At 48.6% G+C, this 12,908-nt stretch overlaps 5 protein-coding genes across 5 annotated transcripts; 1 reads left to right on the top strand and 4 right to left on the bottom strand.

Annotated features, from left to right (window-relative positions):
• Positions 1-296: 296 nt before the first annotated feature.
• N7455_006260 (uncharacterized protein) lies at positions 297-1,724 on the bottom strand (the record flags this gene model as incomplete). The annotated part of the gene is made up of 3 exons (XM_065605310.1): positions 297-536; positions 599-1,348; positions 1,530-1,724. Coding segments are annotated over 3 exons (1,098 nt in total), but the record flags the coding sequence as incomplete, so codon positions are not given.
• Positions 1,725-1,928: 204 nt separating this feature from the next.
• On the bottom strand, positions 1,929-4,152 carry N7455_006259 (uncharacterized protein; the record flags this gene model as incomplete). The annotated part of the gene is made up of 2 exons (XM_040959182.2): positions 1,929-3,891; positions 3,947-4,152. 2 exons carry the CDS (start codon positions 4,150-4,152, stop codon positions 1,929-1,931), a joined length of 2,169 nt encoding a protein of 722 aa, XP_040810319.2.
• A 982-nt stretch (positions 4,153-5,134) lies between these two features.
• On the top strand, positions 5,135-7,075 carry N7455_006258 (uncharacterized protein; the record flags this gene model as incomplete). Its single annotated transcript, XM_040959269.2, has 1 exon — positions 5,135-7,075. The coding sequence occupies one exon, from the start codon at positions 5,135-5,137 to the stop codon at positions 7,073-7,075; it is 1,941 nt and encodes a 646-aa protein (XP_040810322.2).
• A 1,399-nt stretch (positions 7,076-8,474) lies between these two features.
• Positions 8,475-9,630, bottom strand: N7455_006257 (glycoside hydrolase family 16 protein; the record flags this gene model as incomplete). The annotated part of the gene is made up of 3 exons (XM_040959245.2): positions 8,475-9,137; positions 9,210-9,484; positions 9,540-9,630. 3 exons carry the CDS (start codon positions 9,628-9,630, stop codon positions 8,475-8,477), a joined length of 1,029 nt encoding a protein of 342 aa, XP_040810327.2.
• A 1,069-nt stretch (positions 9,631-10,699) lies between these two features.
• N7455_006256 (uncharacterized protein) lies at positions 10,700-12,304 on the bottom strand (the record flags this gene model as incomplete). The annotated part of the gene is made up of 1 exon (XM_040959196.2): positions 10,700-12,304. One exon carries the CDS (start codon positions 12,302-12,304, stop codon positions 10,700-10,702), a length of 1,605 nt encoding a protein of 534 aa, XP_040810323.1.
• Positions 12,305-12,908: the final 604 nt, after the last annotated feature.

Here is a 12,908-nt window from a genome sequence, read left to right as displayed (position 1 = left end):
AACCCGGGTTTACATAAGAAGATGACAACAACATTAGAGGAATGGAGACATTGCACAGTCATAAGTAGATCAAGTAATTAGATGCACAAAATGCAACATGTATGGACGATGATACATGCTGAGAGCCAGTTACTTTCACTTGAGTATGAATATCCCCACATGAGAGATCACGCCAAATTAAAGAGAAGATAGGTGCAAGAAGAGTATCTGCCAGTTCGTAAGTGGAGCAAAAAACAAGATAAAAGACTCGGGGTATTATGCAAGAAGAGATCATATGACAGAAATGCCAGAACGCTGGAGGTTCAAATAGAAAGGGAGAGAAAAGGAGCGATGTTGGTCGTGGGCCATTGGAGATGCCTCAGAAAGTTCCGTGGTAAACCCTCTCAAGACCGGTGTTTAAGGCCTAGATCATGAACAGGGGAAACGACCAAAGCATTGACAACATGGCCAGTCTTCCACCCTTGATCAACGAGGGGTTCACGTTCATTCAGCAAGTGACCTAGGTAGGCGATTCGAACGCGCCTATCATTCTTGAGCTAAACAACAAATCAGCAATAATCCAGAAAACGAAATGAACAAATCAATAACAAAAACCAACCTTGGCTTCCTGATGCACCTTTCTCGCCAGAAATCTCACGGTCTGACCCTTACCAATAGAAATCAGAATATCCGGGCCTCCACGATCACTCAGACGAGCACGCACACGGATCAAATCCCGCTCACTGGTCTTGCCCTTCTCCTCACGGCGACTTTCCACATCCTGGGAAATCAACTCGTCCCCGGAAGCATCATCCGTAGCGAGCTTACCATCCGAGAATGCCCCAGAGTCCTGCTCCTCTTCCTCGTATCCAACAGGACCACCATCTTCACTACCGGTCCGCGAAGACGAAGGAACCATATTCTCCGGGTCACTAGCAACACATTGCGGAACCTTGTAAAGCACGCCCTGTTCATCATAGCACCCCTCACAAAGATCCCCAGTGGGAACAGTAATCCCCGCAGCATCAATAATACCCTGCGCAGTAATCAGGTCACCGCTGCGAATCAGCGATACCACCGTCGAAACAGCGGCCCATATCTCCGGCCTGCCGGTAACGCGCGTCTCGAAGAACTCTGCGCGCTCGTGGTCCAGTTGTGCGCGCGTCCAGGTCCGTCGCTTGCTGCGCCACACATGGTTGCGCACTGGCTCATTGTAGTGCTCATTTAGAGGGAGGTTGGGGCGCCGCGTTCGTTGCCTGGACTGCGTGGAGCGGTCGCTGGTATCCCTCGTAGCTGTTGGATGTGAGATGTGTTCTTGGTTGTGGGGTTGGTCGTCGACATTACGCGACAACACTGACGCGCAACAGCCCTGTGTTGAAGGCGGGATTGTTAGTTATGATTATGGCGCCATTTGTGGGTTTAGATAGCATGGAGATGAGAGCCGGGGTTTTAAGTCGTGTGACGTTCGATGCCAAGCAACGTGACCAGTCTTAATGGTGATGATATATGTATAGGCTCTTGAGGTTATGGGGTCAGGGTCAGGTTCTTACCATCTTGTTTGCGATCAAGGAGCTCCATATGATGAGGGGAAATGGGGTTGAGAGGGGCTTGCGTGGAGTAGTGGTCAACGCTCTAAAGCGAACTAGATCCTTAAGGCTGAGCACAGACCTACTTCGTTGGAGACGAGGCAAAAAGAGGCAGCTGTCAAACGAAAAAGGAATAGAAAATGAAGATGAAGATGAAAATGAAACAGAAGCAGAAACAAGTGAAGAAACAAGGGTACATTCCACAATTTGTCCCATTCGCCCATCTCATGCCACTGGGGCGGCTCCAACAGTCACACAATGATCTACAGAGCACAATTGCTTAATTCGTACAGAGTACAGAGTACAGGGGTATAACTTAAAAATTACATGAATTCTCATTAGATTATACAAATAAGCCTAATTCTAGTCATCTTCGTCGTCACTCCCAAAAATAGCTTTGAAAACAGCGTCGCCGGGTCGCTCTGCCTCCAGGGCATCATTGCGCTCAGGTTCAACAACTACCGGGGGTGGCGCGGCGATAGCAGGCTGACCACTTGCAGATGGGTCAAGACCATCTGCTGTAGGGAGATAACCTAACGAGTCTATGAGAAGTTGGTTCATGATATCCTGCGACACCAATGGTTTGGGGCCAGTGTCAGCTTGGAATCCAGCGGGCTGGAAGCGCGTGCCAGGTCCGGAACTGGAGGCTCCGGGCCGTTCGCCGGGGTCAAGTTGCACATTCTCTGGTGGTTTGACGTTGAATCGCTTGCATAGAAGACGAGTTGGGTAAAACGGGATTGTGCTTCGGGTCATTGGGCCGAACATGCCAATTTTGGCGGCCGCTACTGCAGGGTCGTCTGGCTTTTCAGCGGGTCTGCTGAGCCCAGATTCTGCAGAGTCAGGGGCATCCGAGACAACTTTGGGCGCGGTGGAAGAGGAGGTAAATCGGGATGCCATAACTCCGGACATGGGTTTGAAGACCTCGGCAGCTCGGCCAAATTCTTGCATCTCTATAACCCATTCATCGGTGCTAGAACCTTCCACTCGTTCTGGGAGGGTAGAGCGAGTCCCGGCACTAACTTCGAGGAATATTTGGTAGCGTGCACGCTTTTTCTCATCTTCTTGATAAGGCATCCACCCACTAACGGCCCGAGCTAGGGCTTGGCCGGCAATCTGTTTGTCTAGTTTTGGCACGAGGTCCCAAAGATCCTTGCGCCTTTGTGATTCAGGGAGTTGGTATCCTTCGGGTGCCTTTTCTCCTAAAGCCGGAGGTAAATTGGCGTTGCCAGTAAGTTTGGCAATCTTATCTCGTGCCTCGGGGGTCATGTAATCAAAGATAGACTTTCCAGGCAGTTGAGCCTCACCCAGAAGTGCCGCTCTGGACGTGGGATTAAGCGACGAGGCTTTTGCGGCGTCCGCTGTAGAGACATAATTTGATTTATCCCGTTTTTCTGACGAGATTTCCTTCGCTGGTTTCCAGTCCTCGGGTATCGCAGGAGGATCGTATTTCTTCTCTGAAATCGACAGCCCCGTGATGGCATCGGCAAGAATGAATCCATCTAGCGGTAGGCGCCCGTCGCGGCACTTTCGGAAACCTCCAATCCCGCGTGATGCGGCCACCTTCTTCGATATGAACACGGGCTTGGAATTCAAGAGTGGGTTGGACGACGCGAGTGTTGACTCTGGCTTGACTTTTTTCTTCTTCTTTTTATCCCCTCCAACGGTTTTGTTGTATGATATTTGTGGACCAAGAGAATAAGGATCCTCGTCATCCGACCCAGTGTCATTCAAAGGGCCAACCCCGAGTCCTCCCCGCCGAGATTCCTTCGGCTTGGGGGGCTGACCTTTCCCTTGGATAGCCAACCGGCCCCCAAAGAACGAATCTGATTCCTCGGCATCTGGGATGGGCTGCAACGCATTGTGAGACTCTAGGCGCGATTCGCCCTCGAATCCAAGACCTTTGCGGTCGGTCTTGCGAATGAAAGCAACCATGGGTGGGTTTTCAGGAGCAAAAAGGTATGTTTCTCCCGCATCGCCACCCGGGGCAGAGCTTTCGTCCAGATTGGCTTTGCGTCGCACCTTAGGCCCGATTCCTTGACCTTCGCGCCAGCCCATCTTTTTCAAAAGCTTCACTCCCATGGTTTCTCCGCCGGTTTTCAATATATCCATGAGTCCTGCTCTGCGTGTAGCATCTAGCTCGGTCGAGCCGAAACCGGCGAATTCATCGGCGGTCTGTAGTTGTCTGGCTTCTTCCTGTTCTCGCAGGTCATCCGCATCCATAAAATCTTCGGGTCGTTTCTGTTCGGCCTTCTGAGCACGATTCTGACGCGATGAGACAAAGGTAGCAGGGGTCCATCCTTCTTTCGAGCCGACGGAGTTGAAGTATCTAGCAGACGTCAGTAGTTGTCCTTCCGGAGGTTATTGAGTTAAGAGTTACCCACCCCGCGCTGAATCCACCGGTGAAAGCGCCGTGAAGACGTTTGCTCCCATGTTCGTCCCTCAGTTCCTGTTTCCAAATTGGCACAAAGGAGCCATCATCGCGAACATTCTCGTCAAGTGGTGGTAACGGGGTTCCATAAAAGGCATATGGGGATTGCTCTGCTTGGAGGTCGGCCTCCAGCGCGGCGCGAGTACGTTTTAGGGCCATATTTTTCGAATGGGACAGTCACCCATTGAGGAGTTGTTTATCACGTCATCTGCATGGGAGAGATTGTGCGTGCTGAAAGAAGTTATAATGAAGGCGTGTGAGAGTCGCATTTGACAGCTCTTAGCTGCGGGTTTGTGCCTGAGGCATGCAATGGCTTTGGCTTATATAAGAGCTGAGTCAGGAACTTTGGAATGTCTCACCAGCCCGTGAAGAATCTTGGAACAATAACCCTAATGGTTAGTCTAATGCCGATCAATCTTGAAATGCTTGGTCCATTCTCTAATTTGTAGAAGAAATGAAATAAATGTGAAAGAGAGGAAAAAAAATAGTTCAATATATGTACAGAGTATGTACAGAGTATGGAATAATACTACCTAAGTATCTTGTACGGAGTAATACCAGGCAGATACACAAAGAGCAGTCTCCTAATGAAGGACTCGGCCATCTCGGCATCTGCTCGGCCATCTGCGCCGAGGGTTCCTGATTGGGGCCCACGGGTTGCTCGACCACGTTTCTCGAATCTTTGATCTTCTTTGATCAACCCCCTTGTTAAAGAGATCTACATGTCCTACATATTCTATATATTCTAGATAATGTTTAATCTTCATGATAGGTACTCTGTATCTATTGTTCTAATAAGTAATTTATACTACGTAGTTCTCTCAAATAATGTATTAAAATATTTTACTCCGTACATGTAATTTTAAAAAGACCAGCCAAGAACTCTATTCCAGGTATGGTGTTTGTTTGTCAACCCTTGGCGTCTTGGGGACAGCCTTTGGAGACTTAGTAGGATTTAGGGGCGTTTTGGCGGCTTTTTCTTCTTCTTTTCTTCCCTCTCAACTCCTAAGTGTCTATTACAATCATGTCCTTTTTCACCTCCTTTTCATAGCCTTCGTGCTTGTCCTTGTCAATAATCCCTGGTCGTCGAAATTTATTGTCCGGCTGGAACCTAGCTCCCCGATTTCGGGAACCATTCTCAATGCTCGGCTCATTCCCTCGGAGTCGCAGGCTATTCTACCTGCTATTGGCCTGCGCAATAACCTCCACATGCTTTATCAACCTCCTAATCCTCACCCATGCTGTCGACAACTCTATAATCCGTCTCCCTAACCTGGGTCTCTTCGCCGCAACAACGAGTCCCGTGTTTGGAGAGTATGCGAACGATGAACACCCTATCGCCGACCTAATGAGGGAGGCGAACCGAAAATGGCAGGAATATGATAATGGTCGCACGACAAGTTTCCGCCAAACAGTCGCCAAATACCGTGAAACATATGGACGACACCCACCTCCCGGTTTCAAGGAATGGTACATGCTCGCACGCAAAAGGAAGGCGCATAATGTGGACGACTTCCAACAAATTACGGGCGATCTGCGGCCTTTTTGGGCGGTTCCTCCGGCGGAAATTCGACAGATGGCAGCCAAGCTACAATCTAGCGACGGCATTGCGGGTGTGCAAATCCGCAATAAGAAGGTGGTTTACTCCCCCGTTGAAGGATGGAGGGTTGAAACACTGCGGAAGTCGATTAAACGCATTGCTCGGTATCTTCCAGACATGGATATTGCGCTTAATATTATGGATCAGCCGCGAGTCATGGTTTCATTTGAGGATATACAGGAATACCTCCGCACCGAAGCCCTCACCAGAAGCTTACCCAGCGATGCGCAGGATCGATTCACCCCAAACATGAAATATTTGTTAGGGGAAGGTTCCAACATCGAAGATCATATTGACCCATCTTGGTTCTCCATAGCTGGAAAGCTATATATGGACTTCGCCAAAGATTCCTGTGACCCTCACTCTCCCGCTCGGAATGGTAATCTCACTGTGTCGGATGCCGACAAGCTATACAAATCCCCCTCGGGTGGGTTTGTCACCAACTTTACTGCTTCCTCTGATTTATGCACCGTCGGTCCCGTTCTCGGAGAAAACCACGGGTTCTTGTTCTCAGCATCCAGCAACCTCATCACAAGGAAACTGATCCCAGTCTTCAGTGAGTGCAAGGTTAGCGTGAACAACGATATCCTTTTCCCTGCAAATATGTATTTCATGGACGACAAGCGCTATGTGTACAATTCGCGACACGACTACGAGTGGGAAGACAAAGCGGACACTCTACTCTGGCGTGGCGTCACATCCGGGGGCGTTCAGCTTGCAGATAATTGGCAGCATATGCACCGCCAACGCTTTGTGCAAATAACCAACAACACTGACATGATATCAGAGACGGTCTCCATTCTATCCGAAACCAGTCTGGGGCAGTATCATACCTATTCCGACTTCTACCCAGGCAACTTTTCATTGGACCACTTCGATGTCGGCTTCACTGAGGCTTGGGGCTGCATCCCGGACTGCTCCTTCTACAACGATATTTGGACGTACAAAAAGCCTAAGGATTTCAGCGAGCAGTTCAAGGCGAAATACCTCGTCGACATTGACGGTCACAGCTTCTCCGGACGGTGGCGCGCCTTTCAGCTTAGCAAATCACTGGGAATCAAGGCAACTATTTTCCGCGAATGGCATGACTCCCGACTGTTCCCTTGGCGTCACTTCGTCCCCATGGACAATCGCTACGATGACCTGTATGGATTAATGACCTACTTCCTCGGTATGGAACCACAAGCATCCCCCGTGGATGCGTTCTCGGTTAGCGAGCCATACATCCGGAAGCATGACTTTGAGGCTGAGGTGATCGCGTCTCAAAGTCGGGAATGGGCACAGCATGCGCTGCGCAACGAAGATCTTGATATCTATCTCTATCTTCTTCTCCTTGAGTACGGACGCATCATTGATGACAATCGCGACAGCATTGGGTACGGCGGCGACGGAAGTGAGCTGGACCACTTTGACGATCAACATCCTTTCTCTCCGGCGATACCGAATATCGTGAATCCTCCACTGAACACTGATGAACAATGATTTCCCTATATATACCATTTCTGTTGCATTTCTGTTACATATTTTTTCTTTCTTCACTGGGGCTGGCTACTTTTGCATTTGAAGTATCTGTTCGTTTATTTATGTCTTAATGACCAACTGCATTTTTATCTCATCAGCGTCACTTCAGTACGTCCGTTTGTTATCTTGTATATGTTAATATCGTCCGAATTATTTGTGAGAATAGATGAATAACAATCGAAACCAATCTCTCATATATATATATCTGAGTACACTAGTTCCGAATAAATGATGTCAGGAAAATATATTTTAGCAATAATGTATTTGATAAGGATAAAAGTTATTTCTAGCATTTAATTTGATATTCATGTATTCCACCATGACTTTAGCTCTCAATTGATACTAGACCTACACGATATGGAAAGTAGAAGCAGTGGGGCCCAATCTCACACGGAAAGCGAGACTCGTGCAATCCGCTTATATAGCCAACACCCGAGTCTCCACACATCAACTAGCATCATTGGTCTAGTGGTAGAATTCGTCGTTGCCATCGACGAGGCCCGTGTTCGATTCACGGATGATGCACAAGAATTTCTTTTTTTTGTTTTTGGTCATTTGTAGGGTTGGGAATGCTCTAGTTAGCTCCCTTTTTTTTTTGTTGGTGTAGTTGGACGGAGAACGGTCAATATGCGAAGGCACAAGAGTGTTGGATACAACTTCTGAAGTCGGTCCACTTGGAATCCGAATTCAACTATAAAAAATAGACCGGAAGAATTGGTAGAAATATTTGAGCAGAGATTGTTCTACAAAGCAGCCCTAAGATTATACATGGAAGATCAGTTTTCCAACCAAGGGTCTCTCGTTCGGCATCCATGTCAAAGTTCTATGCATAGACCTGGCAAACGCAGGAGGTAGACCCATTTGACTTTCTAGCGACTCAAGCATTCCCGTCTCAAGACTGGGGATAATGTCCGTCCAGTTTGTTTTCAAGATTGAGCACTAGAAACGCATTAGGCGGCGGACCCAGCACAGCAATCAACTGTGCAAGGTGGGATGCCTCATACATATCGCCGGCTGTGTGGTCGGCATTGAAAAGCCTATTCAGCCCACTTCCTCTAACTAGTAATCCTGACCTCCCACTATGACCTACTAGAAGCCACTGATAAAATACCACCCGACAACCTGACAACCTAACAACCTGACGATCCCCCTATTGCTGAAAAAGGGTAGAAAATGTCTTAAAAGAAAAGTCTTCCAAAAAGATACGAAAGATACGACAAGGCCGCATAAGCGGCGGAATATTCTTGTATATAACAAAAAGGAATGGTTGAAAAACAAGAATGCGTCGTATATCTACATATGTATAAACTAGGTCACACTAACAAACCACCTGGACCTATTAGATGACCAACACAACCATCTAGAACTGGAAAAAGCCAGCAACAAGAGAGCCGACAGCCATGGCAAAGATAGAAGTGTAGTAAGTAACCGGCGCAGCCGAGACAAAGCTAATAGAAGAAGCCGCGGCGGAGGCCGAAGCCGACGAAGAAGCAATCGACGAAGAGCTAGCCTTAGCCGAAGCAGAAGTCTTACTCGAAGCAACAATCGAGCTCGAGTTCGACGAGCTCAGGTTAGTCGAGGTCGTAGCGTTGGTAGCCGTGATGCTGGTGTAGGCACCAGTCTTATCGGTATACTTGTACGCGGAAGCCGGGTTGTAGTTGATGATATCGACCGACTCAACGTACATGGAGAAGGGACCTTCGGTGTAATCAGTCTCGCCGCCGGCCCACTCGATCGTGCCCTCGGAGTTATCTGGGTCGCCGCCGGCCCAGATACCGATACGGATGCGCATGGGGGTTTGGGGGTAGTTTTTGCCGTTGAGGGCGTCGGCGTATTTGAGTGTGCGCACGACATCGCCGTCGAGAAGCCACTGGATGCGCTCGGCGGTCCAGTCGATCGAGTAGGTGTGGAAGGTTTCCTCGGGGGTTGAGACGGTTACGGTTGTGCCGCGGTCGTAGGAGGTTGTGTTTCCTTTGCCGAAGTAGTCGGTTTGGATTTCAGTGTCATAGGTGCTGACTTGTTCCTGTTTTTGGTGTTAGTGAGTGCGTCCTTTTAGGGGGTGGAGATTGGTGTCTTCGGATGCCGGTGGACTTACCCAGTCGATCTCGTCCAAGTCGTCGGACTCTAGGATCCAGGTGCTGACAATACCGGTGCCGTTGGCGGCTCTCATCTTGACGTCGACATGGCCGAAGAAGATATAGAATTCACTTTCGATTGTCGGGGCGTCACCCTGTTCGGAAACGGTGAACTTGGCGCCGAGGTCGGTAGTGGTTACGGTGCCGGCGGTGGTGTTCCAGTGACCCAGGGACCCAGAGGTAAAGTCGGTGTTCAGGCGGTACTTATTAAGACCGGTGTCTGCTGGGCAAGTCTCTGGAAATGAAGTGTTAGTGTGATTTCGCGGTGAATCATATGAGATAGTACATACTCTTCGTAGGGTTGCAGCTGGTGGTAGTCTGTGCAGCAGCAGTCGCAGCCAGGGCGAGAGTAGCCCACTGGTAGTAAGACTTAAAACCCATATTGAAGTTTGTAGAGCCGTAGAGTGAACGAATGAAGTAATGGATGCACAGAACGATCGACAAGAATTGAGGAAAGTGGGCGAATCCACAGGAATTATAAGCGGTGGGATTTAGCCTCAGTAAACAAGCGAGAACAACATTTATATGAACATGGGTTCGTTATTTATTCTTAGATCTGCGCTACTATGTCCAACCTTGGGACATCACATTGATTGCGACGTAGATGTATCCAGCCACCACAGCGGGGATAACGATTGGCTCTGTGAATAGAAACCATAGTGGAGCAGGCTTGCGAGACATGTACTTTGTAGATGTGTAGAATATCAGGATGTATTAGTTGTGGCTTGAAATCAATTAGCGACCCACCTGAAGAAAGCTTGGATAGAAGATGACGGGGCAGCTTGCGTAGTTGGCCCCAGATGGTTGGGAACTAGCGGGAGGACTACGTACGCCTGGTAATAATTCTTCCGACGCTGGCATCTTGGGAGTTTTAATATTCTCTCTTTACCCAATTATTTCTTGCTTGGAATATGATAAATCTTGGATATATTTTGATTGCATTTCGGCTAGATTGAAGTGTTGAAGAACGACCTATGTGCGGACAGACACTGAGTTGATCTGTAGTACAATAGGAGTACTACATACCTTTTACATAAATTATGAGGGCCTGGGTAATGATTTTATCTGTGGGGCATTATAAGTGTTCTAATTACGCCATGTCCGAGTTGTATCTCCGAGTTATTCGTAGAAATGACCCATCAAAGGAGATTTGGCCACCAAGATGGTTCGTGCTCGATTGAAACCGATGTCTTAAATGACAATACTCCTCTGTTATCCCCGAGATCTTTTCTCTCCCTCCAACTGCCAAATCACTGCAAGATGACCCACAAGCATGAAGCAGAACGGTTAGGTAGTGTGGGTTTAAGCAGAAATGGTATATTCAAGTCAGAGAAGACGGAGCCTTCTTATTTCACCAGAGCCTCCAAAAATATACAGATTATTGCAAATTATGTTGACAAAATGAACAAAGGAATATACAAGGACAACGGCGAGCCAGACAAACCCTCAACTAAGAAGGTCCATCACGAACCAGCAGGAAAGCTTCGTACTGCTTCCGAGTCATCTTCCGACACTTCTTGCCCCAGTAAATCATCGGGACAGTGGTCATAATAAAGCAGAAGCTCAAAACGCCAATCGCAATGAAAACCTGCGCAAGACTCTGCGCATCCAACCAATTCTGAGCGGTGAATGTGAAAAGACAACCAATAGTGTTGTTGATGACAGAGACACCGACCATGCCCTCCAGCACCATATCCGGGTACGCATCCATGAGATACGCCATGCTAAGATCGCCTGCACAGCCCCAGCCGAAACCAATGAAACCCAGTCCAAGATATGGCATATGCCAGTCCCAGCCTTTATCTGAGCCAATCCCGAAGAGCATGAGACCAGCAGGGCCAATAAACGCTACAGGCAACAGGAGCCAGAGACGCTGCTCAGCCTCGAAGATGCCCTTGTTTCGCTTGGCCATCCACATCACGAAGAAGTCGGAGAACCATCCACCGTAAATGCAGCCGAGGACTGACCCGATCAGGGTCGGCACGTTCATGATACCCACGGCGGCATCGGTGTAGTTCCAGGGCGCCTCGTACCAATTGTCCGTTTCAACGGTGAGGTAGAAGGTCAGCCAGGCGTCCTGGGCACCCCATTGAAGACCCGAGTAGAGGACTGCCGGGAAGGTGAAGACGCGCAGTGTGTGCAACAGGCGACGGCCATACTGCTTGAAGCCCGTCCCCACCAGGGTTGGCGATGGGGTGATCAGGGCGATGCGCTGGAAATACGTCTTTCCTTTTTCCTGGCCGCATTCTTCGTCGAGTTCACGGTCGGAGGGTGTCGGCTGCACGCTCGCAATCGGTCCCTCCTTTTTATTCAGTGCTACATCATTCGATGTGCGTTCAGCATTGCTAGGAGATGCATCATGTCCGTGAATAGGGTTGTTCCGATCGAAAGATGTTTCCTCCAGTGTGAAGTAAAAGATAACGATCAAGCCTCCGGATATAATGACAGCAAGCCAGCCCACCCATCTCCATCCCAGGGGAGAGTCGACGATAAAGCTGGACACCATGGGTCCCATGAAGGTACCGATACTGGTGGCAAGAACGTATAATCCCAGTACCAGACCTCTTTGATGCTGAAAGAACAGATCAGAAAGAGACAGCTGGGCAAGCGCCTCGGCACAGGATTCGGAGGCGCCGACAAAAAATTGGCTCCAGATGTTGTCTCTGACATTTTGTGTGCGGGCTAGCCCGATGGAGCCAACGACGGAAAACACCAGACAAATCAGATAGGAGATACGTCTTCCATATAAGAAAGGTGCTGGGCCGAGTAGCAATGTGGTATATCCAATGGCGACAAACAAGACGCCAGCGGCAATGTTGATTTGGTCCCAGGTGATACCCAGTTCGGCGTTCATGCCATTTCCAGCGCTGCTGGCATCATTGGCGGTTGCGGCGGTCAGGGCAACAAACACAAGGACCAAAAGTGAATGCCAATACCGTCTCCAGGGGCTCCAGTTCAGTGGATCATTTGGAGAATTGGTGGGTGTGGGAATTAATGCGACCTCCCCGTCAACGCAAATGCGCTCAGTGCCATTGAGTAGTAGGTCGTCTTCCATTGCTAAATTCAAAATCGGAATCTGATTGAAACCCGACCTGGCAAGCCAGTCATGCTGGAGACATTTTACTGAGAAAAGAGTCTCTATGAGATGAGGAGAAAAGAAAAGAAAAGGGAAAATTGCGAGGATAAGAATTTTCGACATGTGGGGCTGTCCTGGAAGAGATAAGCCTTGAAACAACAGGCTAAGCATTTCCAAGGACAACATTTGAACCTAATAAATTTCCTTTGTTTTTATTATATATGTATGCATTATTTCACTTTATATATCAAATCATATTGGTTTAGATTAGATCAGAAAAATATATTTGCCTTTAGGGCGGTTCCAGATAGCTGCCGTTGACCTCAAGTGGGCTTATTATGGCCTCATATCCCCTCCCGATATCAACTTCTGGTCGTGTGACCCTTATTTACTCCGAAACTTCGAACCCGAGTGTGAAGTTTACAATGTAGAATCGCTCAGTCTTTTCACATTTCTCCTATGTAACAGGTTCAGGCCACATGTGACGTGTTTTGGGCGAAAGGGGAGCTCCAGCGTTCCAACCTAGAGATCACTTGGCATCTAACTATGTAACTTGGTTTTCCATACTCCGTAGCATCGTTCG

The sequence above is a fragment of the Penicillium solitum genome, assembly GCF_028829755.1.
Source record: "Penicillium solitum strain IBT 25940 chromosome Unknown utg000004l_segment0_segment0, whole genome shotgun sequence".
Lineage (NCBI taxonomy): Eukaryota > Fungi > Ascomycota > Eurotiomycetes > Eurotiales > Aspergillaceae > Penicillium > Penicillium solitum.
The sequence above is the reverse complement of the archived record's forward strand: the minus strand, read 5'-3'. Positions and strand labels throughout refer to the sequence as shown.